At 39.6% G+C, this 22,105-nt stretch overlaps 2 protein-coding genes across 4 annotated transcripts in view; one reads left to right on the forward strand and one right to left on the reverse strand.

Moving 5' to 3' along the window:
- Positions 1-773: 773 nt before the first annotated feature.
- Positions 774-16,563, reverse strand: LOC100533446 (serine dehydratase). Of its 3 annotated transcripts, none has more exons than XM_013081205.2 (9): positions 16,396-16,563; positions 15,414-15,613; positions 13,343-13,498; positions 11,974-12,049; positions 9,402-9,441; positions 8,743-8,878; positions 3,629-3,720; positions 3,085-3,215; positions 774-1,005 (listed from the first exon to the last, which is right to left on the reverse strand). In XM_013081205.2, the coding sequence occupies exons 2-9, from the start codon at positions 15,591-15,593 to the stop codon at positions 818-820; spliced, it is 999 nt and encodes a 332-aa protein (XP_012936659.1). In that variant the 5' UTR covers positions 15,594-15,613; positions 16,396-16,563; the 3' UTR covers positions 774-817.
- A 96-nt stretch (positions 16,564-16,659) lies between these two features.
- The window catches only part of LOC101851943 (RING-type E3 ubiquitin-protein ligase PPIL2), a 64,401-nt gene continuing 58,955 nt past the window's right edge, over positions 16,660-22,105 (forward strand). The window contains exon 1 of the mRNA XM_005096090.3: positions 16,660-17,012. Coding sequence (XP_005096147.2) covers positions 16,852-17,012 — 161 coding nt within the window. The 5' untranslated portion in view covers positions 16,660-16,851. The remainder of the gene's footprint in view (positions 17,013-22,105) is intronic.

The raw sequence follows: 22,105 nt of genomic DNA on the forward strand, positions 1-22,105 counted from the left end.
GTATATGCCATCATTCACTTCTGAAATATGTAGCTGTTTACTTTATAAAGAGAAAAAGAGATTTTAAAAAACAATATTTTTGACAGCAATGTGTGAAACCAGTCACAGAATAGACTGAACCAAAGACTCATTAGAAGAACACATGTTTCACGATAAGCATTTTGTACAAATTATCGTACAATACACTTGCGTCATACACTCAAACACTCCAATAGCTGGCTACTGTAGTAAAGTGAGATACAAACACTGCCAACATATGAAAATTTCAAGCTAAAAAAACCTTGGATCCGAACTCATCCCACTCTTCCAGCAACATTTTCACTCAGCCTCGAATCCAGTTGAAGAACCAAGAGCTTGGAATTCAGTGCCTTGTAGGGAGCTAAAACTTCTACAAGGTAAAAAGAAATTTAAAAAAACAGTACTGGCAGCATTTACTGAGAGTGAAAGAGAGACAGAGAAGAAAGGGAGGGAGGGAGATAAAGAGAGAGAGAGAGAGAGAGAGAGAGAGAGAGGGGAGGGGGGAAGGGGGAGACAGGACAAACATACAGACAGACAGAAAGACAAACAAACACACAAACTGAGACACACATAGAGAGGAACAGAGAGAGAGAGAGAGAGTGAGTAAGAAAGTTAAAACATCATGTGTAGATATGATGTTGTGTATGTATACATTTTGTGTCACAGAAGCAAATGAAAGTGCAATGTAAATTTTTTTCCAACAGAGGATCAACTAAGTAAATTTTATCTTACACAGGTAACAATTCCAAAGGGAGAAAAAAAAATATTCAACAATTTTGTTCTTTAAAATTTCATAAAATCACATGCCAAAGTCTGCCTTCCACTTCTCCATAACAGCTGTTGAGACAATGCTCCCTCCGCACACGACAACCAGGACAGACTTGACCGTGCCCAACTTTCCACTGTCTTGGAGCTGTTTCACTACATTACTATAGACAGCAGCCAGGCTAGCCCCACAGGCGGGTTCTACCAGGAAACGGTGGTCATCTGGAGAAAGAAAAAATGCATAAAAGGAAGTTATTTCACAACTTCACATTGTTGTTGTTCCTAAAAAATGACAAGCACTTTACGAACCAAATTTTATAATCTTAGTTTTAATTTTAGTTAGAATTTACGGCCCTTGCAACATAATTAAGTCATATATGTGTCTAACATAAGTGTGTTACTTAATAATAATAATATAGCATTTGTATAGCGCATATCCCCGCTTGACAGCAAATTCTACATGCTTTACATTATCATTTTTACTCTAGCAAACCACAGAACACTCTAAAACATTCTCAGCTTCCCAGGAAGCATACAGTACAAGTAGCTGATTAAGCGTTCAAACACCAACAAACTGACAAGAACTTTCACTGTCTAACGTACAAAAAAAAGGAGGAGGAGATAAGAATGATAGATTTTTTATAGGAAAGAAGGAGCAAGCAACACCAGAGCGCCTGCCAACCACCCATTTCGAATGCTTCAGTTCAGAGTGCATTGACCTTGGCCTGTAAGTCTAGCTGGGATAACTAAAATTAAGAACATCTAAGCGACTATTGATGAGTATATTCATCTCCCAGTAGGGCTCCTTTCAAGACTAGCGAAGATAATACATATGTACTAGCTGTGGTAGATGCTTCTAAAAAAACCCTGTAAAACTTTCAGTAAAATTAGGTTTTTATGCCCCCATAGACACAAATTAGATCGCTTAGAAAGTGGGCTTTGACCCTGGCTGTCAGGGCCAGCCCGAACTGAGAGGTATACACGTCCCAGCAGAAACACCAAGATACTCAATAAAAATTCTCCCCACTCAGGAATCCAACTTGGACCTCATGTGTGCTGTGGCAAAGCACCAAGCCGCTACACCACAGACACCGGTCAACTTTCTGTGTCAAATCAACATTCTCCAAACATTCACTAGTAGAGAAGTAAACATTTATCTTTTTTTAGTATGGGGTTTAACGGCGCTCGCAACTGCATAAGTTTATATGAGCGTGCGAAACACAAGTTAGTTCTATTCCTCACAGTTCACTGTACGGCAGGGCTCGGGTCATTAGTTAGATCTTAAAATGTTAAAATATTTAAAATTTGGTGTAAATATATTTTCAATCTAAAACAACTTTCCTAAATAACGTAAACATTTTAAATAATTTAATTTCACTTTATAATTTCCCATAAAGGCCAATGGCCTTCATAAAATCTAAAATTCTGTTGGGAACAACGACGGAAAAAATATCTTGCAATTTTTTGTATATAAAGTAGCCATAAAGTATTTCCTTCGGGTCTCTCTGAAGTCTAGACATTCGTTTAAAATGCGTCTTATGGTAAAATCTGTGTCGCATCCGACACAGAACGGCTTCTCTTCTCCCTGAAGGAAGTATTTGTGTGTTAGGGCCGTGTGTCTGAAGCTTACTCAAGAAAAAATGACTTTGTCTCTTCTGGAGAGGCGTGAAGGATTTCGCTGTTCCATTTTGGGTTTAATGTTGTGCAGTTCATTATTTGTTTTTTCCAATGGCTCTCCCACAGACTGGAGGTCACATATTTTTTGTATATTTGCTAGGCACAAGTATGTTAGAACTAATTGTTGGACGTGAGTACAATAGAACTAAAATTACTGCTCTCTTACTGGCTCTTATACTTTCTTTCACACAGCATAAATGGCATCCATGGTCCTGACAGTAGATCTTGTTTCATGTTTAAGTAAGCATTTAGCAGCACTTGCAACACAATTAGGTCATACTAGTGCCAAAGTTGGGTTTTTTTGTAAGAGTTTTACGGCACTTGCAACACAATAAGGTCATGTAAATGTCGAAGATTAGAGTTGTTACAAGAGAGTAACAAACACAAAGTAGAAGGAGGGGAGATAAGGATGATAGATGTTCAATGGGAGCAAACCCCACCAGAGCACCCGCCAACCACCCACCCCGACAGATCTGCCATCCACAGTGGTAACAACAAGTGAAAAGATAAGACATTACAATAAAGTCTACACTCCAATGACTCTGTACTAGTATTCCATTACCATTGATTTTTAAAAATTCTTAATGTTCACCCACAAATCACTAACAGACAATCACAACCAACCTGAGAACCGGACGCAGGCATCAATCACTTGATTATCAGACACCATTTCATTCAGGATCCGTGGACAGGCTTGTTTGTAGTACTCTAGAGTTTGAGGAGACACAATCAGACTGCCTAAAGACTTGGCTATGCTGTTGAAAAAAGAAAACGAAGAAGGATAAAATATCACGTTTCAATATTGTGGACTTCATCTCTGGAGAAAAATTTTTTTTTTCAGCCAACAAAGGAGTAGTAGACCAGAAAGTTATTTTTAAGAAATTAGTCTACAATACAGGCTAAAATATGACATTAATTCTCTCAATACCCTTACTTTTCAATCTTAATTCTTCTCCTCCCTTCCTTCTCCCATCCCTTCAAACTTCATCTCCTCCTTGGACCTCCACCCATCCATCGACCTCCACACCCATCGCACTATCAACTTTCAAAGCTCATTCCCCCAGCTTCATTAGAAAAGATAATTTTTTCAGTCACAAGTCATTAGATAAGGAACTTGACTAATCTCCCCCCATTTACCAAATAAATGTACTGTCTTGACAATATGTACCTTGTAATGGCAGGAATGAAGACTGCCTCACCAGCAGCAATGGCAGCATTAAAGCAGTTTGCTCCATGAGTTTCCATTGCAAGCACAGGAACCTGCACACAGAGAAATCATGACAACAATCAATGACAGACAGAAAAAGGAAAAAGAAATAGACTAAAAATGAACTACCAAAGGATCTAAAAGAGACCAATTTATTCATCATCATCATCCAGTGCCAGATCTGTGACAGACATCTGCGATCATGGTTTTCCCTTCATTCCTTTGCTCTGATGCTCTCAAAAAAGCTACGTTTCACTGATCTTTCCCTGTTACCTTTTGTTTAGGTTCCCTAAGTATGTTGTTCTGGGCCTACCCCTGCCTGGCTTGCCCTCAATTTTGCCAGTGAAAGCTAGATGTTCAAGACCCTTATGTCTGTTCAGTTTATTCAGAAGTAGTAAAATGTAGATAAAACATCATTTATTTGTGATGAATTAGATAAAAACCAACTCCTTTTTCCAACCAAAGTCTTTCTCATCATGACAAGCTTTACAGGACCCTTTCACAGCATCACAGTTCTTCTATTGGCAGCTCAAACACTTCTGGTAATTGCAATTAACACAACTAAATTTATGAACTTATCCATTGAAGTTTAAAATATCTCCTACACTATCTAGACTTGAGTGCACACTTGAGCTTTTAACTTTCAGCTCACTGAATGCACACCCAGCATATGGGGGTGCAAACCTAGCAGCCACCCTAAAGGAGCTCTGGTACATGGGGCCTGAAAGGCTTAACACCTATATGAGACCCTGAACAAGAATATGCCTGAAGCCCAACTGCTTCCACAGGACCACGGACGAGAATACTCTTGAACGACATGACTTATCTCTAAACGAAGGTCTGTCAATGTTTCCCTAAAGATATTTATGGTTTTATTAACCTACCAATGAGTTCGGCTTTGATATTTTGCTTCTGATTTCTGACAGATAAAATAAATTTAAACAGGTATTTCACGAACCGGAGGTGCTCAATAAAATTTGTATATACACAGACAGTGTTGAATCACAATGACCTTGACTATTTGGTTCAGAAGTCTTCAGATCGAGAAGAAAGTGATAAAAATAAATCTGGAACCAGTTATAATTGATTGAGGAGCAATTTACTTTAAAGGCTTAAAGAGATCTAGATCTAATCTTTATATCCCTGTTAGGAGCTGACTCCGGACAAAAGCTTACTATTACGTAAACGATTAAACCTAAATGACTCAAACCAAAATGTTCTCTCCAAAAAAAATGAGTAACGACATAGAGAAACACATTTTTAACAGTTTAGTGAAGTTTCATATCTATAACTTGACTAGAGGCAGAGCTATTCACATAAGAGTAACTGAAAGTCAAGTGTGAGGCTGGTCCCGTAGGTGATGTTGTTGTTGTTGTTATCGATCCAGCAACAGCTGGGCTCTCGCCCTTCTGTCCAATGCCATGTAGTGATAAGTACAGGTCTGCTGCAGTTGCTGTAAAGTTCCATAGAGTGTGTTGTCAATGTTAGGTCTCGGAGGGAGAAGGGTAGCTCTGATGTCATTTAGGGCTGTACAGTGGAACAGGTGATGATCCACAGTCTCATATGCATAGTCACACAAGGGACACATTGGGGGAAGTTCTGGGTTTATTCTGTTCAGGTGGAAGTTGAGCTGTATATGTTCTGTTCGTAGGCGGAAGATCGTGGTCTGTTTCTTTCTCTGAAGGCGGTTGATATTGTCATTCCGAAAAATGCTCTGCCTGTCTTTCCCAGGGCCCATCTGTTCATCCAATCTTGTTTGTTGTTGCTTTTGAAGATTTGTTTTGCAGTGTTGTATGAAGTTGGAATGTTGGGTTGTTCCTGTCTAGATCCCCGTTTGGCGAGTGTGTCTGCTCTGTCATTTCCAGGTATGTCTGAGTGTCCGGGGACCCACTGCATTACTAGGTTGATGCCACAGAATGTTATCAGATGATGGGATCCAAACAGTATATGGGTCAAATCTTGGTTTAGGTGATGGTCATTTTCTATGGCTTGTAATACTGATAGTGAGTCAGAGAAAATCACAATACTTTGTGCTTTTCCAGGATGAGTGTCAAAAACTGTGCGGAGATGGTACAGTGCTGTTTCAATTGCCATCATTTCTGCATCGTAGTTGCTGCATTTCTCTCCACAGGCTGCAGAGATCTCATTGGAACTTCCATCTGGGTACTGTATTAGTATTCCATATCCGGCTTTGGTTGTGCCTTTGAATGCTGAGCCGTCCGTATAGACGTGTATCCAGTCATCTGAATAGCTGTCGATTGTTTGATGTGATGCAAGCATCAGCGTCACTGGGTCTGAAGATTTTGTGCTCTTGTCTTTGAGAGATGTTGTAATGATTGGCTTTTTTAAAAAAAGGTGGGGGTGGATGTTTTGGTTGACTCTTTTGGTTTCTTTTCTATTTTGTGGTAGATGGTGGCTCTCCATTAGTTCTGTGATGTGATGCATGATTGACTTTTGTTGAATTCGTTTCTTTGGTTTTCATGTTTCTACTAATTTCCTGTTTGGGTGGTTGGGGCACATTCTTTTAGTTCTTTCATGTAGCTCCAAAACTGCTTTTTCTCTGCGGATTCCCAGGGGTTCAACATTTGCAAGGATTTCGCACGCGGCGGTAGGTGTGGATCTCATGCCGCCATTTATAAAAAGAAGGGCATTGTTTTGGACCTTGTCAAGGGTGTTGCAAGTAGTTGTAACTGCACATAGTGAGTAGGCTATTGCTGTATTCCAGGGAAGATCGGACATAACCCAGGTATAGAGCTCTCAGAGTTTGTTTGTCTGACCCCCATGAACTGCTTGCGAGTTTCTTTAAAAGTTGGAGTCTTTTTTTTGCCTTTTCCTTATGTTCTCCACTTGGCTTTTCATGATTAGCTTATGGTCAAGTTTGACTCCTAGGTAAGTTGGATGTTCTTCTTTGGGGAGACTTTCATTTCCTATCTTTTGTTTGAGATTTTCTTTGGCTGCTTTATGGCTCTTCGTGAAGATGGTGTATACTGTTTTCGTGCAGTTTAAGTTAAGTTTCCATTTCTGACAGTAATTATGGAGCCTCATGAGGTCTTCATTTAATTTCCCTGCTCCTACTATCGTGCTGTGATGTGTCTGCCAGAGAGCAAGATCATCAGCATAAAGAGTCTTTTCTGATTTCAGCACGTTCGTTACATCATTAAAGAAGATCAGGAACAAAGTGCAACTCAGACAGGAACCTTGAGGTAGGCCTTCCTCAAGTACTTCTCTTGACGAGTGGGCATTGTTTACCTTGGTTTCAATGTTTCGATCCGACAGGAAGAACTTGATCCATTTGTAAAGTTTGCCATGTATCCCGTCGTCCATCAATTTCATGAGTAGGCCTTTTCTCCACACTCTGTCGTACGCCTGTTGGAGATCTACAAAGATGGCGACAGTGTGTTTACTCTCCTGAAATCCATCCTGGATGTTTTGACTCAGTTTAAAAAGTTGATCTTCTGTGTTGCTGCCTTTTCTGAAGCCTGCTTGGTGTGGGTTTAAGCTGTTAGTATTTTCCAGGTACCAGTAGAGGCGGTTGTTTATCATTCTTTCCGCAAGCTTACCGATACATGATGTTAATGAGATGGGTCGGTAGCTTTTCGCTTCTCCAGGTGGTTTCCCATTTTTCAGGAGTGGTGTAATCTGGGCGATCCTCCATGCCTTTGGTATTCCACTCGTTCTCCACGTGGTGTTTATCAGGGAAAGAAGAATTTCTTTTCCTTTAGCACCAAGGTGGCACAGCATTTCGTTGTGTATTTTATTTGGTCCTGGGGCTTTCTTTTCCTTTAGCTTTTTGAGGGCCTCACTGAGTTCCATCATGCTATAATCCTCTTCAAAAAGCGAGTTGTTCACAGTAGGATCATTTTCTTTATGCTTAGCCCTATTAATGAGAAGTCTATCAGCCTCGGTTAGTCTGCCTGCCCTGTTTACAGAGGCGAAAAAACGGTTAAAATGTTCGGCTTTCTTCTGGTCTTCAGTGATGGTGCTGCCTGAAAGGAAAAAGGGTTTGGGGTTGCTTTTTTGTCTTTCTCCCGAGAGGTTGCTGACAAGGGACCAAGCCTTTGTTCCATTGTGGCGGAGGTCGAGATCTTTGCAGGTTTGAGTCCATTTCTCTTTTTTGGCTTTTTTTACTGTCACTTTCACCTGAGCGCAGGTCTTGTTGTAGTGTATTTTGTTTATTGTTGATGGTGATTTTTCCAATGACTGTCTGGCTTTCTCTCTTTCTGCCACAGCAGTTTGGATTTCTTCACTCCAAAAGGGTTTGAAATTTCTTCGGCATCCCCATGGAATGTGCTGAGATGCAGCTTTCAGAATATTTTCGGTGACTTGTTCGTCCCGTAGGTGATATAGGACCAGGGCTTAAAGAATTGAAATAAAGTCGAACCTGCTTAAACAGCTATCTGTATAAGACAATCACCTGTGCATATTATGGCCACTTCCTATTTCCCCCCATTGGAATTTCTCCATTATAAGGACACTGTGTTAGACGTCCACCTGTCTCAGACAGCCACTTTTCTCTTTGACAATAGGCAGCCATCTTAGACAATTTCAATTGCCCTGAGCCTTCTGTGGACTAACTGTAAGCTTAACGTAAATCTCTCGCCCTGTCCAAGCTCACTGTTACACACAGTCACTTGCTTTGACAGACTATACATGTTTTAGTTTTAGTAGGAGTTTTACGACACTTGCAACAAAATATGGTCATATAAGGGCCGAAGATGACAGGTGTTACAAGAGAGTAACAAACACAATAAAAAAGGAGGAGAGATCAGGAAGATAGATGTTTTGTTTGTTTAAGAAGAGGTTTTACAGCGCTAGCAACTGCAGAAGGTCATATGAGCGCCAGAAGATTAGAGGTGTTAAAAGAGAGTAACAAACATAAAAAAGAAGGAGGGGAGATCAGGACGATTGATTTTTTATAGGAAAGAAGGAGCAAACCACACCACAGCACCCGCTAACCACCCACTGATAGATGTTTGATAGGAAAGAAGGAGCAAACCACACCAGTGCACCCACCAACCACCCACCTATACATTTTTTCCAAAAATATTGAGAAAAAAACCCTAGAGAGTAATTACCTCGTCCCAGCCCACATCTCTCATGCCCTGCACGATGCCGTTCAGGAGTCCACCTCCACCGACACAAGTGATGACAAGGTCTGGACGTTCGGACATCTGGCGTGATGACTCATTTATCAAGGATGCATGACCTTCCCTGGGTGGTACACATTAAAAAAAGTGTTCTGTTTCTAAGTGAGAAAAATTTGCCAAATGAAAAAGAAACAAAATTAAGACAATGGTAAAAAGAAACGCATCTACGGAGTGAATGAAATGTAGTGTAAATGTTTTATGGCCCCATCTACACAATTTAGATAATTGACGAAACATGTTACTTTGACTCTGCCTGCCAGGGCCAACACAGGTTAACCGGGATACAATATCCCACCACAACAGTCTGAGATATTGCGTAAAATAACTTCCCTTCAAAGGAATAGAATTCAGGTATTCTGCAAATAACACCAAAGAGCTTAACTATCACATCACAGAAGCCAGTTGATATGCAACTGACAAAAATACAAAACAGAAAAATACCAAAATCGCTCTTAATTTCCAGTGATTTTCCTTTGACTTTTTTCTAATGTGTACAACAGATTAATTGAACATGTTAACAAGTGAACAATAGTATTATTCCAAGCTAATCTAATTTGTTTGGGTTTGGTGTTTTTTTTTCAACTTACCAAATATCAGGGTGCTCAAAGGCTGGAATTAGCATGCATCCTGGAAATAACCCCAAAAAAAAACAGGTTAAAAGTCTCAGTATGACAACATAGTCTCTCTTTGTCATTCACTTGCTCCTTAAAGCGGTGTGTGCAGTGTGGTGTCAGTGGTATATCAAGGCTGCCAGACTCACAACCGTAACGTTGCAAATTCCAGTTCCGGTCTAGGCCAGATGTTGTGTCCATGGGAAAGGCACCTACATACATTTTCCTCACTTCATAAAAGCGAGATTGAGTATCCTGCTACAGACAGAGAACAATCTTGTCAGTGTGCTAAGGTTTGGGTGGCTGTTAAAAGGAAATGATGGTAGCTTTAGGAATATAAAAACAGTACTCACACAAGTACAGTTTTCGCCCTTCTGTCTATTAAAAATACAAGTCTTTTTCATGCTGCTTACTTCTTAATCATTATCGACTCAATTTTTTAAAGTATTTCTGATAAATACAAAATCACTATAAAGACCCAAAATTTACCCCATTTCTCCTATTCATCAGCCCTTTTTTAAATAATACTATACACTAAAATGCAGCAAAAATGGGTAGTCAGTGCATATAACTTAATCCCTCCACAAAGTTTCAGTGTAAAAACAAAGAAACAATAAACAAAAACGGGTCATTGACTTAGATAACATGATCAAGTTTTCCAAACTAAACAAAAAAAAGGGAAAGACAAACCAAATCGGAAAAAAATGACACCACTCCGATAAGTGGACCAAAAAATAAAAAGTCAGGTCACGTGCAAACCTTCATTCCTACGATATCGATATTCACCATGGGCTCTTATCTGTACGAGAGATATCAGCTCTTATCAGCATGACAATGCTTTTATGACAAGAAGTTGAAAAGTGCAGTGGTGCCTTCAAATGCGGCAATCTAGGAAATACATCCAGTCAAAACCAGAAGCTGAGATGCCTGAAGTCAAAGTGCATACAATTGTCAAAAACACTATACATAATATATTTATATATAACAGACTACACCACAGTAAAAATTATCTGACAAGTTGATCTGTTATACTTCCTTATATGTGAGGCATCATGGTGAAATCAAGCGCTCTTCCAAATAATGAAAGTGAAGAAAATGGCATTTTCCACCCATTGAGTAATTAGAAACAGAAGAATGTCCAGGTCTCAAGGTAAATGGAGAAAATATTAATAACATTAGATATGCCGATGACACAGTTTCAATAGCAGACTCAGAAAAGGACCTTCAATTGCTTCTACATACTGTTGGAACAGAAAGTGAATGTAAAGGATTATTGTTGAATGTGTAAAGAAAACAGAATGCATGGTAACATCCAAAAAAGCAGCAAATCCTAGTTGTAATCTCATTCGCAAAGGTGAAAAGATCAAACAAGTCCAACAGTATAAATATCTAGGACACATGATAACATTAGATGTCAAATGTTTCATAGAAAGAAAACGAAGAATTGCAATGGCTAAGGCTAGTTTCAATAAATGAGCCCAGTCCTGAAAAAAAGAAACATCTTAATGACTACCAAAATGAAAGTTCTGAAAATGCTATGTATGGTCAACCCTTTTATATGGCTGTGAATGCTGGACAATCACTAAAGATAGCGAAAATAAAATAGAAGCAACAGAAATGTGGTTTCTTAGGAGAATGCTTAGAGTATCGCGGAAGGAAAAGAAATCAAATAAGGCAGTGCTTGGTGGAGCCCATGTGGGACGCTCACTGTTAAAAATAACCAGGAAACGATAAATTCAGTTTTTGTGACACCTGAATAGACATTATAAGGGTTTTGAACATCTCTAGCTCTCACTGGCAAAATTGAAGGCAAACGAGGCAGGGGTAGGCCCAGAGCAACCTACTTAGGGAACTTAAACAAATGGGTAACAGGGAAAGACCAGTGAAATGTAGCTTTTTTAAGAGCATCCGAGCAAAGGAATGAATGGAGAACCATAATTGCCGATGTCTGTCGCAGATCTGGCACTGGATGATGATGATGAGTAATTACATGCATTATTGATTTTTCTTTTTGGCACTGAACACCTTTTATGTCCAATTGAAAACACATTTATGTGTAAACTTTACTGAAAAACTTTGATCAAAGGCACGAAAAATGTAAATTTGCAGTTTGCATGGACTCACCAGACAAACCCTTCCTTCTATAAAAATAAATAACTCAACGTCTTTTCAAGACAAATGGGTATTTTCTTCATCATGCACAAGACAAATATACAAGTTTTAAGATATCAAAAACTCCATATGCCCAAAAATGACAAGCACCTGATTCCACTGCATCTTGACACATGTGACAAATGACCAGAGCACTTCAGAGACTAAAGCAGCCACTGTTAGCAATCTTACGCAAATAACGAAAGTTCAGTGTTAACAACCTTTTGCAAATAATGAAATGAAACTTTCAACCTGAGTGACAAATCTTCCCCAAATAGGGAGTCAAAATCACATCTTTCGTTTGCAAGATACAGAGCATAATTCTTGCACCACAGGTAGTGGCAAGAAGTTTCATTTCATTACTCAAAGCTCAAGGCTTGTACACAGAATCACTTACTTGGCTGACTGCCCAGTTCAACAGCCAGTTTTTTTGCTTCATCATAAACACTGCCATGAACCTTTACCTCCGCTCCCTGTGAAAGATACACAATACAAACACAATGCTGTATCATACAGAAGTATGCATTGTATAGTATGTTCCTACCAAACAATATTTAAAAATGTATGCCTTGGACCACTAGATATATTACTCCCTAAAAACTTTCCAAATCTATATACATGTAATAAAATTAATGTTGCCACCTATGCTGGAAAAAAAAGACATTTAGTCTTGGTTCTCAAATGGAAATTCTAGCACTGTAACCTTCGCTCCTACTCTAGTCTTTGTAAACAAGATACATTATTCCTTATAAACAGTATCCTATTCACAATGATAAAGAAGAGTAATTCGTCTGGGAGTAATCAAACTTTGTAAAAATGCTAAATGCTTGCTTGTGATGGAAAGCTTTGACCTCCATCAACTTGTGGACAGATGAAAGAGGACAGGAAGAGTGAAACTTGTTTCATGAAGGAAACAGAAAACATAACCAAACATTTTTTTTAAATTGACCCAATGGCCTTTATTTAAATTTGGTTACAAAACTTGAAGTAAAAAATCAACCTGGTCACAAAAGCTAGCCAGAAATATTCATCTGTGCATTTTCAAGAAACAATAACATTGCCCCCATCAAGAACAATATTCACAGAGAGATTTCCAATAAAAAGGTAAGGAGATGTATTATGACTGAAAAGAATATATATCATTCGACAGCATTTTGCCCAAAACATGACACAGTGGTAATACGACAACCCCCCCCCCCAAAAAAAACAAACAACAAGTATGAGTATTAGAACATACTTTAACAGTGTTTCATAAAAAATCTTTCTCAGTCCCAGAAACCCCTACCACTATCATCCCCCTCTTCCCCATGCCCAGGACATCTCTCAATAGTACAAACACTTTTATTCTGATACCATCCACCCAACATGCCAAAGCAACAAAGTGTTTTGACCTCTATTTACACCCAAGTCCTACTCTGATGCCATATCTTTACACACATTTCAGAGGAGCATGATGAGTGGGTCAGAGTGAAAAAACCAAATGTCTCAGGTGCCTATAACTGATAACCTACATATTTGATGGCTCTCTACAGACTGCAAAGATTGCACTATTCTGAGGCAGGCGTCTACTGGGCTAACAATAAGGTGCTGACTTAACTGACTTCATCAAAGGGAGGTAATTGTAAGCACTGTCCTTATTATCAAAATCAGCTTTCATTAATATAAATGTTTACATTCATTTGGTGGTAAAGGATGGCCTCTTGTCTTTCATAAAATAAGAAACAACACAAGAGACTCGTACTTCAAATAACGTTAAAATGACTCACCAAATTCCTCAGCCTCTCATTTACAAACTCTGGCGTTGTCTGGGGTACAACAATGGTGCATGGAATACCCAACTGCTTAGACGCATGCGCAGCAGCCATTCCTGCATTGCCCCCTGATGCACAATACACATGCTCACTGTCTCCACGATCTATACCCTTTACGGGGCACAACAAATAATGCACAAAGTTAAATACATTCCCAAATAGGTTAACGCACATATTGTCAAAATTTAATGGGTTTTACTATGACCATTTTTCATCAGTGAAAAAGCAAGACAGTCATTTCTCCCAAAAAAAAGCATGAGATCAGGCTTTGATGGTACTCGATTGCATAACTCTAAATACAAATTTTCTAGACACAAAGTTTTTGCCTTGTACACTGGGGGTTTTTTTATCAACATTTAAAAACTGTTATCATCACTGGATATCAGAAAAAGATAAAAATGTGCGGACAGAAACAACAAACGGCTGTGACGTGAGAGGGCATAACCAGCCACTTGTGTTAAAATTCATCACTGATAAATTACTATTACACACAAGCTAAAAAGAAGATCAATCACAATTTTTAAATACTAAACGATGAAGGTATTCTGACAGAGAACAAAAAGCTGTCTACACGTACCAAAGACAAATAAAAGATGTATTTGAACAGTCAATTAAAACAAATATGACACCGCTCAATGGATACAGGCTGTTCTCATTAAATATCCTTAAAAAGATAAATATTAATGCACAGTTCACATCCATTGCATTTCAGTATTAGCATACACACAAAGCGCATGTCTAAAAAAGAGTTCTCCTTTCTTCTTTTTCTATGTTCCCTTGTTACCAGTTTGAACTGGTAGCTGTGTGTTTTTGCCCGAACAATCAACCGAATTTTCTAGCAAAATAATGTGGTTTAGTAACTTTAGTTTCTGTTTCTCCTGAAACAGGGTGTCCCTCATCATTTAGAGAGTCATAACAAGGTATTTTTCAAGGTTTTCCTAACATTGACTGAAATGTCCGCCATCTGGAATGGATAAATTAACAATAATATTTTGACCAAACAGCCAGCCTGCTCCTCTTTAGTTTTCTCCTGCCAAGATCTGTTAACTTTAACTGATGTATCATGAAAACAGGAAATCATTATCCAAACCACAGAGTGTTTCACCCTGTCCAACCTGAATACAGAGTGGCATGGATGACATGAATATATTCAAAACTCAAAATCACGGATAGTTCGTACAATACACCATTCCCCATTTGAACCTCTATATTTATTTTTACATTGGCAAAACTGAATGGATTTATAGAATATATCCTCTTGCAAAATCCAGTCAAATTTTTCCTCAAAATAGTCTCTAATTCAAATCGCCCTTCGTGCACAGTGGTTAACAGCCTACCCATTATCGTGAGTATCAGGTTATTTGAGCCTACCAGGCTTCTCCCTCCATCCCCCCACCACCCCACAGCATAATGAACACACTGCTGGAATCGAGACACATCATCAATCTACCTGTTGTATGCATATGGTAGTAAGAAATTAAGTTATCGCCGTGCCTGACTGTATTTCTTAGTATTTTCCCATCTTCGTTATCATAAAAATTATTATCATCACTATGACCAGCATTACTATGATAATCGAATCATTATTATAACCAGCAGTAGAAGGCAACAGCAGCACTGGCAGCAAAAACAGCAGTACAAGAAGGGGAAGGAGCATTGGGGGGGGGGGGGGGGGCACAGGAGCAGGATCGAGGAGGAGCAGAAGGGGGATGAGGAGAGTAGGAGCAGCTTAGTAATATAAAAAAACTAGATTGGGTGCTGGTAAATTTGGCAAAACCTTCTGTATCTTGCAGAAAAGACGAGAGGGAAAACTAAAAGCAAAAACAGAATTATACAACTGGCAGAAGAAAAAAAATAGGAAAAAGTAATACCAACAGTACTTCTCTAATTAACATTCAATTCCACTGTTCTACTCTCACCAAAATAGACCCAAACTGCAGACAAGTAGGCGTACCCCCTTTTCTTTGAATACACTATTACTATTAGATTTTTTCAATTCTTGCTCAATCTGTATATCATTACTTACTTTTTGTATCATGTTTGAAATGCCTCTGATTTTAAATGAGCCTGAGGGCTGTAAATTATCCAGCTTCAGATACACTTTAAAGCCAGCATGTTTGGACAAAGGAAAGCTGTACATCACTGGAGTCTCCATGTACAATTTCTCTTTGTTGTCAGTGGCGCAATAATCTGGTTTGGAATCCATTATGCTGAGCTCTGTTTAAACTGAAGACAAGAAAATCAGCGTGGAATGTTGTTGACAAAAATACTCAAATAGTATAGATAACTAATGACATAAAAAATGATTTGATGTTTTAAACTTTAAAAATTCTTTCATAGATATTTCGTCAAATCACGCCCCTCCCCCCTTTTCATATTCCTCTTACAAAAAACAAAAAATAAACAACACAAGAGGTGAAATATTAAGTACAGAGCTGTCTTTTATCTGACTCAAAGACCCTTTCATTTTTATACTTTCTACCTTAAAGCCCGTTCATTTGCAATAATCACTCCAATAAGACTGAAAATGTTTATTTCATGCCTCCTCTAGCAATGTTATTAATAACGTTAGTCTCCGATATCTTATTAAAATTACAAGTACAAGACTTGAGACTGAGGAGACAAAATATCAACAACAGTCAATATAACTATACCTACACTACACTTGCAATGCAAAAACTAACAAAGTACAAAAAGCGGTACAAAAAGGTTTCCAATTAGGGCTAACGCCTAACGTGATTTATTCTTTTGTCTTTGGATAATTTCATTAAAACAATGATATCGAAGATTCTACACTTTAAGTCAATATTATTATTATAATGTCTTCCCTACAAAATGTGGAAAAGACGCGCCTCCAAATGCGAGAGGTAACGCCTTCCGGGTTCTAAGAAAAATGCACCGGTAAACTGACCCTATTTCAAGCTGACCTTTGACCCCTGTCTTTTCCCAAACATAGAGGTAGGTTGCTTTGTGCTTCGAAGGTAGTGCATAATAGATGCAGTGCTTACCTTATTTACAGACAAGTGTCCACAGTGAGTCACAACAATTTCGCCAAAATGGACCAATGCCAATGTCTCCAATAATCTGTATTTTGTGCAATTCCCCACGTCCTCGCTCACCAAAAACAGCAAGCGTGTCGTATTGTAGTAATTGTAGTAATGGTCGGTCTGCTATTGCCAGAGATTTAAGCAAGAGTTAGATCACCGCAAGACAGGAACAGGATTGACTTCTTTTTTTTTGCCTTTGTGAAGGACTTCTTCCTCCTTCCTTTTTTTCTCTTCCTCTTATCCCAATCCATCACGCCTGTTACACTGGTTAATATACACACGAAGTCAATCTAAACATTGCTTTTTGCTGTTTTGGGGGGTTTTGGGGTTTGTCTTTCTTGTTTTCATGTTCCCCCGTGGGTCCGAAAAAGGCCAAATTGACAGCCCCAATAGTTTCAAGAAACGCAACTCTCATTCATGTTATTGACTTCCGTGCTAAACAAATCCGAATCATTCGTCGTTCATTCAGTGTCAAGAAACCAAACTTGCAAGCTTAGCCAAGAGCATCCGCATTTTCTAGCTTTTGCCCTTAGGCCTACATTTAAAATGGGGAAAAAGCAACACCAGAAGGACAAACTGTAAGTAGCTACTTGAATTGTAGCAAATTACCGGTTCGTCCCTTTTATATTGGCATTGCAACATCATTCAGCTCTGGCTCAAAAGTCAGAAGTAGCAGACTGAAACTCTGAACTCATCCATCTCTACTTTTATCTTTCAATTTTCCAGTTGTTTGGAGCATTTAATTCAGACTTTTCTTTTTGTTTAGTGGATCGGGTTCAGGTTCTTTTTTTGGCCCTCTATTCTCACCCGGTGTGTCTTCTTCGTGATAGGCCAACCAGTGTGGCGTTCACCGTAAAAAAACGTTCTAGCATTCTAGCGCTCTTACTCTTGTGTTGAAAGCGTGCAATTTTGTCTGTGACTGTGGGCAGTTCAAATGGGGCTGGAAGAGAGAAAGAGAGAGATGGTGGGGGATAGAGAGAAGTAGCGCGAGAACTTCCAGGCAAAACAAAATGGCGACCCGCTTAGTTCGGCTCGATCTAAAAAGTTAAATAGCCTTAAATAAAGTAGCCTTAGCATCTTTGTAGACAACCAAATTATTTTGTTTTAACATCATTTTTTATGATCTTTGTTTTTGTCAATTTGATCGTCCGCACCAAATAGACAGTATTCAGAAAGAGAGTGCGAGAGAGTAGATCTTGCGAGAACTTCCGGGCAAAACAAAATGGCGACCTGCATAGTTCGGCTCGATTCGAAAAGTGACATAGCCCTAGCATCTTTGTAAACGACCAAATTAGCTTACTTTTGTTGTGCTATAACGTCATTTTTTTTCTTTGCTTTTGTCTACCTGATCATCCACACCGATGGAAGACAATATATAATCCGAAATTAGGAAAAACAGGTCTTGTTTCACACCGGTTGAGAATAGCCAACGCTGGCAAGTCTCACCCAGGGTGAGAGGTCGATTGTATTTTTATTCTCACCTGGGTTGAGGATAGCCACTTCCTTCTTTTTAGTCCGGCTGTATTTCTCGGAATGCTCGGGGAATTAAACTTCAAACTCTATTTCTCCGAACGGTTTCCGTTCATGGAGTGGCCCGTGTGTGTGTGAACGGGGGGAACGGAAGGTGTGGGTGGAGGGGGAGAGCGTAGAGGGGGGGGGGATTTTTTTGTGATTTAGATTTTGCTTTAAGGGTGACTAAATGCAAAATAGGTTACTGCCAAAGTCGAGCAGTCTTGTTTTCTCGCTGTACCTTTTGAAGACATTTTCAAAGGAAGTGGCTATTCTCGCCCTGAGTGAGAAAAATATTGCCAGCGTTGGCTATTCTCTCCCGGTGTGAAACAAGAAGACCTGTTTTTCCACATGCGACTACACGCAGGGCATAAACCGGGCTACAATTGGCTGAACCTGTAACCCATGAATACATTAAATAGCCTTACGCAACGGTACTCTGGGAAATCCCGGTTTCAATCTCGCGCCTTTGACCGTCTTCTCCCAGTGGGTTGGAGCGCTCATGGAAGACTTAAAGATAAAGAAGAAGGAAAATTGAGGAGGAGGATGTGTAGATGGAGTAGTAGAAATGAAAAGAAGAAGAATGAGGAGGAGGAAGGAGGGGGAAGAAGAAGAAGCAGGAGGAGGTGGAGGGGCATGAGGAATTAGATGAGGAGGAGGAGAACAAGAAAAAGATGAAGAAATAAAAGAAGAAGAAGAATCTTGTAGTACAAATTGGGGAATTTTTTGTTTGTTACCCTACCTTAGGAAAGAGGGGGAGAGGGGGGGGGGGGCAGAAAGCGATACAGAGGGAGGGTGATGAGAGTGACAGGGAGGGTGTCGTCAAGAGCTTCAAAAGTGGCCTGATGCCGTAGGCCTACTCAAATGTATTCATGGGTCAAAGGTTCAGCCAATCGTAGCCCGGTTTACGCCCTGCTTGTAGTCGCATGTGTTTTTCGTAATTTCTGAATACTGTTTATGGGTGTGGATAATCAAATTGACAAAAACCAAAAAAAATGATGTTATAGCGCAAAAGTAAGCTAATTTGGTCATCTACAAAGATGCTATATATACAGCTATTTCAATTTTCGTATCGAGCTGAACTACGCCGGTCGCCATTTTGTTTTGCTTGAAGTTCTAACTACTTCTCCCTCTCTCTCTCTCTCTCTCTCTCTCTCTCTCTTCTTTCTCTCTCTCTCTCTCTCTCTCTCTCTCTCTCTCTCTCTCTCTCTCTCTCTCTCTCTCTCTCTCTCTCTCTCTCCCCCCCCCTCCTCTCTCACTCCCTCTCTTTCTCTCACTGCCCGCAGACAAGATTGCTCTCTTTCAACACAAGAGCACTGCAACGTTTGTTTACACTGGTATCACGGTGAACACACACCGGGTGAGAATAAAGGTGGCCTTTTCAAATGAAGTACAATGTATAGTCCGGAAATGGTGCCCCAACTATAATTGAAGCATCTGAATATTCAGACAACTAAAAATTTCTTGCTCTTGAAATTGAATTCGATGCCAAAAAAAATGCTTCTTCCCACTCCTCGCAGAATGGCAGAATGAAAAGTGATACCGAACTCTCGCAAATAACCAACAAAACTCGAGAACGAAAACCGATCAGAGAAATAGAGTTCAAGTTTATTATCCCAAGTGTTCGGAGAAATAGTCACTTCGGTTTTTTTTTACTCATGCACACGTCTCATGTACACGTTTTATATAGATCTTTACTGTTTTTCTAGTAGTATTTTGCATGTTAAACATGGCCTTCATTTTTGCCGCAAATCAATAGTTATTGAGTTATTGATGTTTAGAACAGAACTGGGGCCAGTGGCGTAGTAATATTTGACTTGTTTTTAACAGCATGGGGGGTTTCAGGGGGGAGTGCTAAAAAGAATCTGGGGGGTTTCAGGGGGGCATGCCCCCCTGCATTTCACAATGATTTGATGTTTTGGCAATATTAGGATTGATATACTTGAAAACAATTGATTTGCAAGGGTTTTAGTGGCCATACGTGTGTTTTGCAGCAAAAATTATAGCAGTTTAGCCCTCAAATCAGTGCATCTGTGTGTGGGTGCATTAGTGTTCCGAGCTGTATATTAGGAATTCTTTCACTTTTCCTTCAGTCTCACACACTTAGCTACTATGTAACCGAGCCTAGATCTAGTCTCAGTAGCTCTAGGGAATCTGGTTTTGGCCCCAACAATAACTAGCTATCTAGATCTAGATCTATATCATTACAATGGAGTGTGGGTTTTGGCTTCACCGACAATCACTTCTGGTTCTTAACGATTACTTTATGACTTTGGTGCCGATATGATGTTTTACGCTCAACGAGCAAGAGATATAGTTCACAAGCGGATAATTAGAGAACGACAACTAAACGCCATCCACCAATTTTTATAGTAACAGCCATCTTGTTTGACCTTGCAAGGGGGATGCCCGCCGCCAGGTCACATGATCATGATTATAAAAATACTGATGATTTTGCGAATCGAAAGCGCACGATTTTCACTGGCACTTTTGGGTTCCCCTTACTCCCTTCCCTCTTTGAGTCTTTCCTATAATGTGGTTCCCCCTAGTATACTGCATTTACACCTCACAGTATCCATTTGCAAACCTTGCAGTCTCGAATTAGATCTCAATTTGCAGCTCAGTGTCCTATTAAGCCCAGTCTCTTGTAAGTGCTTAATTTCTTGTGCTTACAAAATTTTAAAAGAAACGATCCAGATCGAAACGGTAGATCATTTGCACTGCGTCGTTGAACTTGCTTTCGTACGTAGGCCTACTCTTAGTCTTCTTCTTCTTCTCAATTTACGTAGTGTAAAGCATCAGAATCAATCTGGGCAGAAGAAAGGTGCTCCACAATCACAGACAACCGAGCATAACAGTTCTGCAAATTTCAAAGAAAATAGATCAAATTCGAGTCGGCAGGCTGCCGGCATGCTGTCGTGTTGCCACCATGAATGACAACAAAGTGGGAATCCCTCAATTACGTCAAACAAGATGGCTGTTACTATAAATATCGGCCAATGGCGTTATAGTTGTCGTTCTCAAATTATCATCATATCAGTCCTGATTGCTTGCAGTTGCAGAACATTAAATTATTGTTAAATTCAGTGGGCTTGCCCCCCCCCCCCCCCCCCCCCCAAAAAGCCCCTTTGTTGAAAACAGCAATGCCAATGAAAAATTAAATTTTCGCTTTAGCCCTTTTTAATTTGGTACCTAAGAAAATTCACCCGCAAATGGGGACCAAAATTTCGCCCACGCGGAAGCTTGATTGGCATTGCTGTTTTCAACAACCGTTTAGTTGAAGGTCTGTTTGTTTTGTATGAGTTTTACAGCGCTCGCAACTGCATAAGGTCGTATGAGCGCGCAAAACACAAGTTGGTTGTATTCGCAACAGTTCACTTTACGGGGCTGGGCTTGAGTCAATAATTAGATTTTAAAATGTTAAAATATTTAAATTTTGTGTAAATATATTTTCAATCTAAAACAACTTTCCTAAATAACATAAAAATTTTACAGGGTAATTTCCCATAAAGGCCAATGGCCTTCATAAAATCTAAAATTCTGATGGGAACAACGACGGAAAACTGATCTTGCAATTTTTTGCATCTAAAATATTTCCTTCGGGTCTCTTCGAAGTCTAGACATTCGGTTAAAATGTGTCTAATGGTAAAATTTGTGTCGCATCCGACACAGAACGGCTTCTCATCTCCCTGAAGGAGGTATTTATGTGTCAGGGCCGGTGTCCAATGCGTAATTGAGTAAAAATGACTTCGTCTCTTCTGTAGAGGCCCGAAGGATTTCGCGGTCCCAGTTTGGGTTTAATGCTGTGAAGTTTATTGTTTGTTTGTTTTTTCCAATGGGTCTCCCACAGACTGGAGGTGTACTTTTTTTACTTGATTTTTTAAAGTCTGTCGGTGGGAGTTGAAGGTCAACCAGTTTATACTGGCTCTGGACTTGTTATGAGGATCAGTGTACATTTCCCTTTACATACAGGCTTGGAAGTGACATTGGCCATATTTAAACTGTTTGGTGATTGCAGTTTGTTGGAGAGGGAAGGGGGAGGGGAGGTTCAGGGGGAAGGTTATGTGTGGGAGGAAGGACTGGTTGCTATTGGGAAGTGAGATGCGGTTGTTTTTATAGATGATTGTCTTGGAACAGTGGCCTTTAGAGCAGGTTAGACTCC

Source organism: Aplysia californica, unplaced genomic scaffold, assembly GCF_000002075.1.
Source record: "Aplysia californica isolate F4 #8 unplaced genomic scaffold, AplCal3.0 scaffold00121, whole genome shotgun sequence".
NCBI classification, from domain to species: Eukaryota; Metazoa; Mollusca; class Gastropoda; order Aplysiida; family Aplysiidae; genus Aplysia; species Aplysia californica.

Bases quoted from the DNA above. Each gene is read 5' to 3' on its own strand.
- LOC100533446 (XM_013081205.2), bottom strand. From the start codon at position 15,593: ATGGATTCCAAACCAGATTATTGCGCCACTGACAACAAAGAGAAATTG. The intron at 8,879-9,401 runs GTAAGTTGAAAA...TGTACCACCCAG, and splicing joins TTTGAGCACCCTGATATTTG to GGAAGGTCATGCATCCTTGA. The intron at 1,006-3,084 runs GTTGGTTGTGAT...TTCTTTCTCCAG, and splicing joins TGCCTGCGTCCGGTTCTCAG to ATGACCACCGTTTCCTGGTA.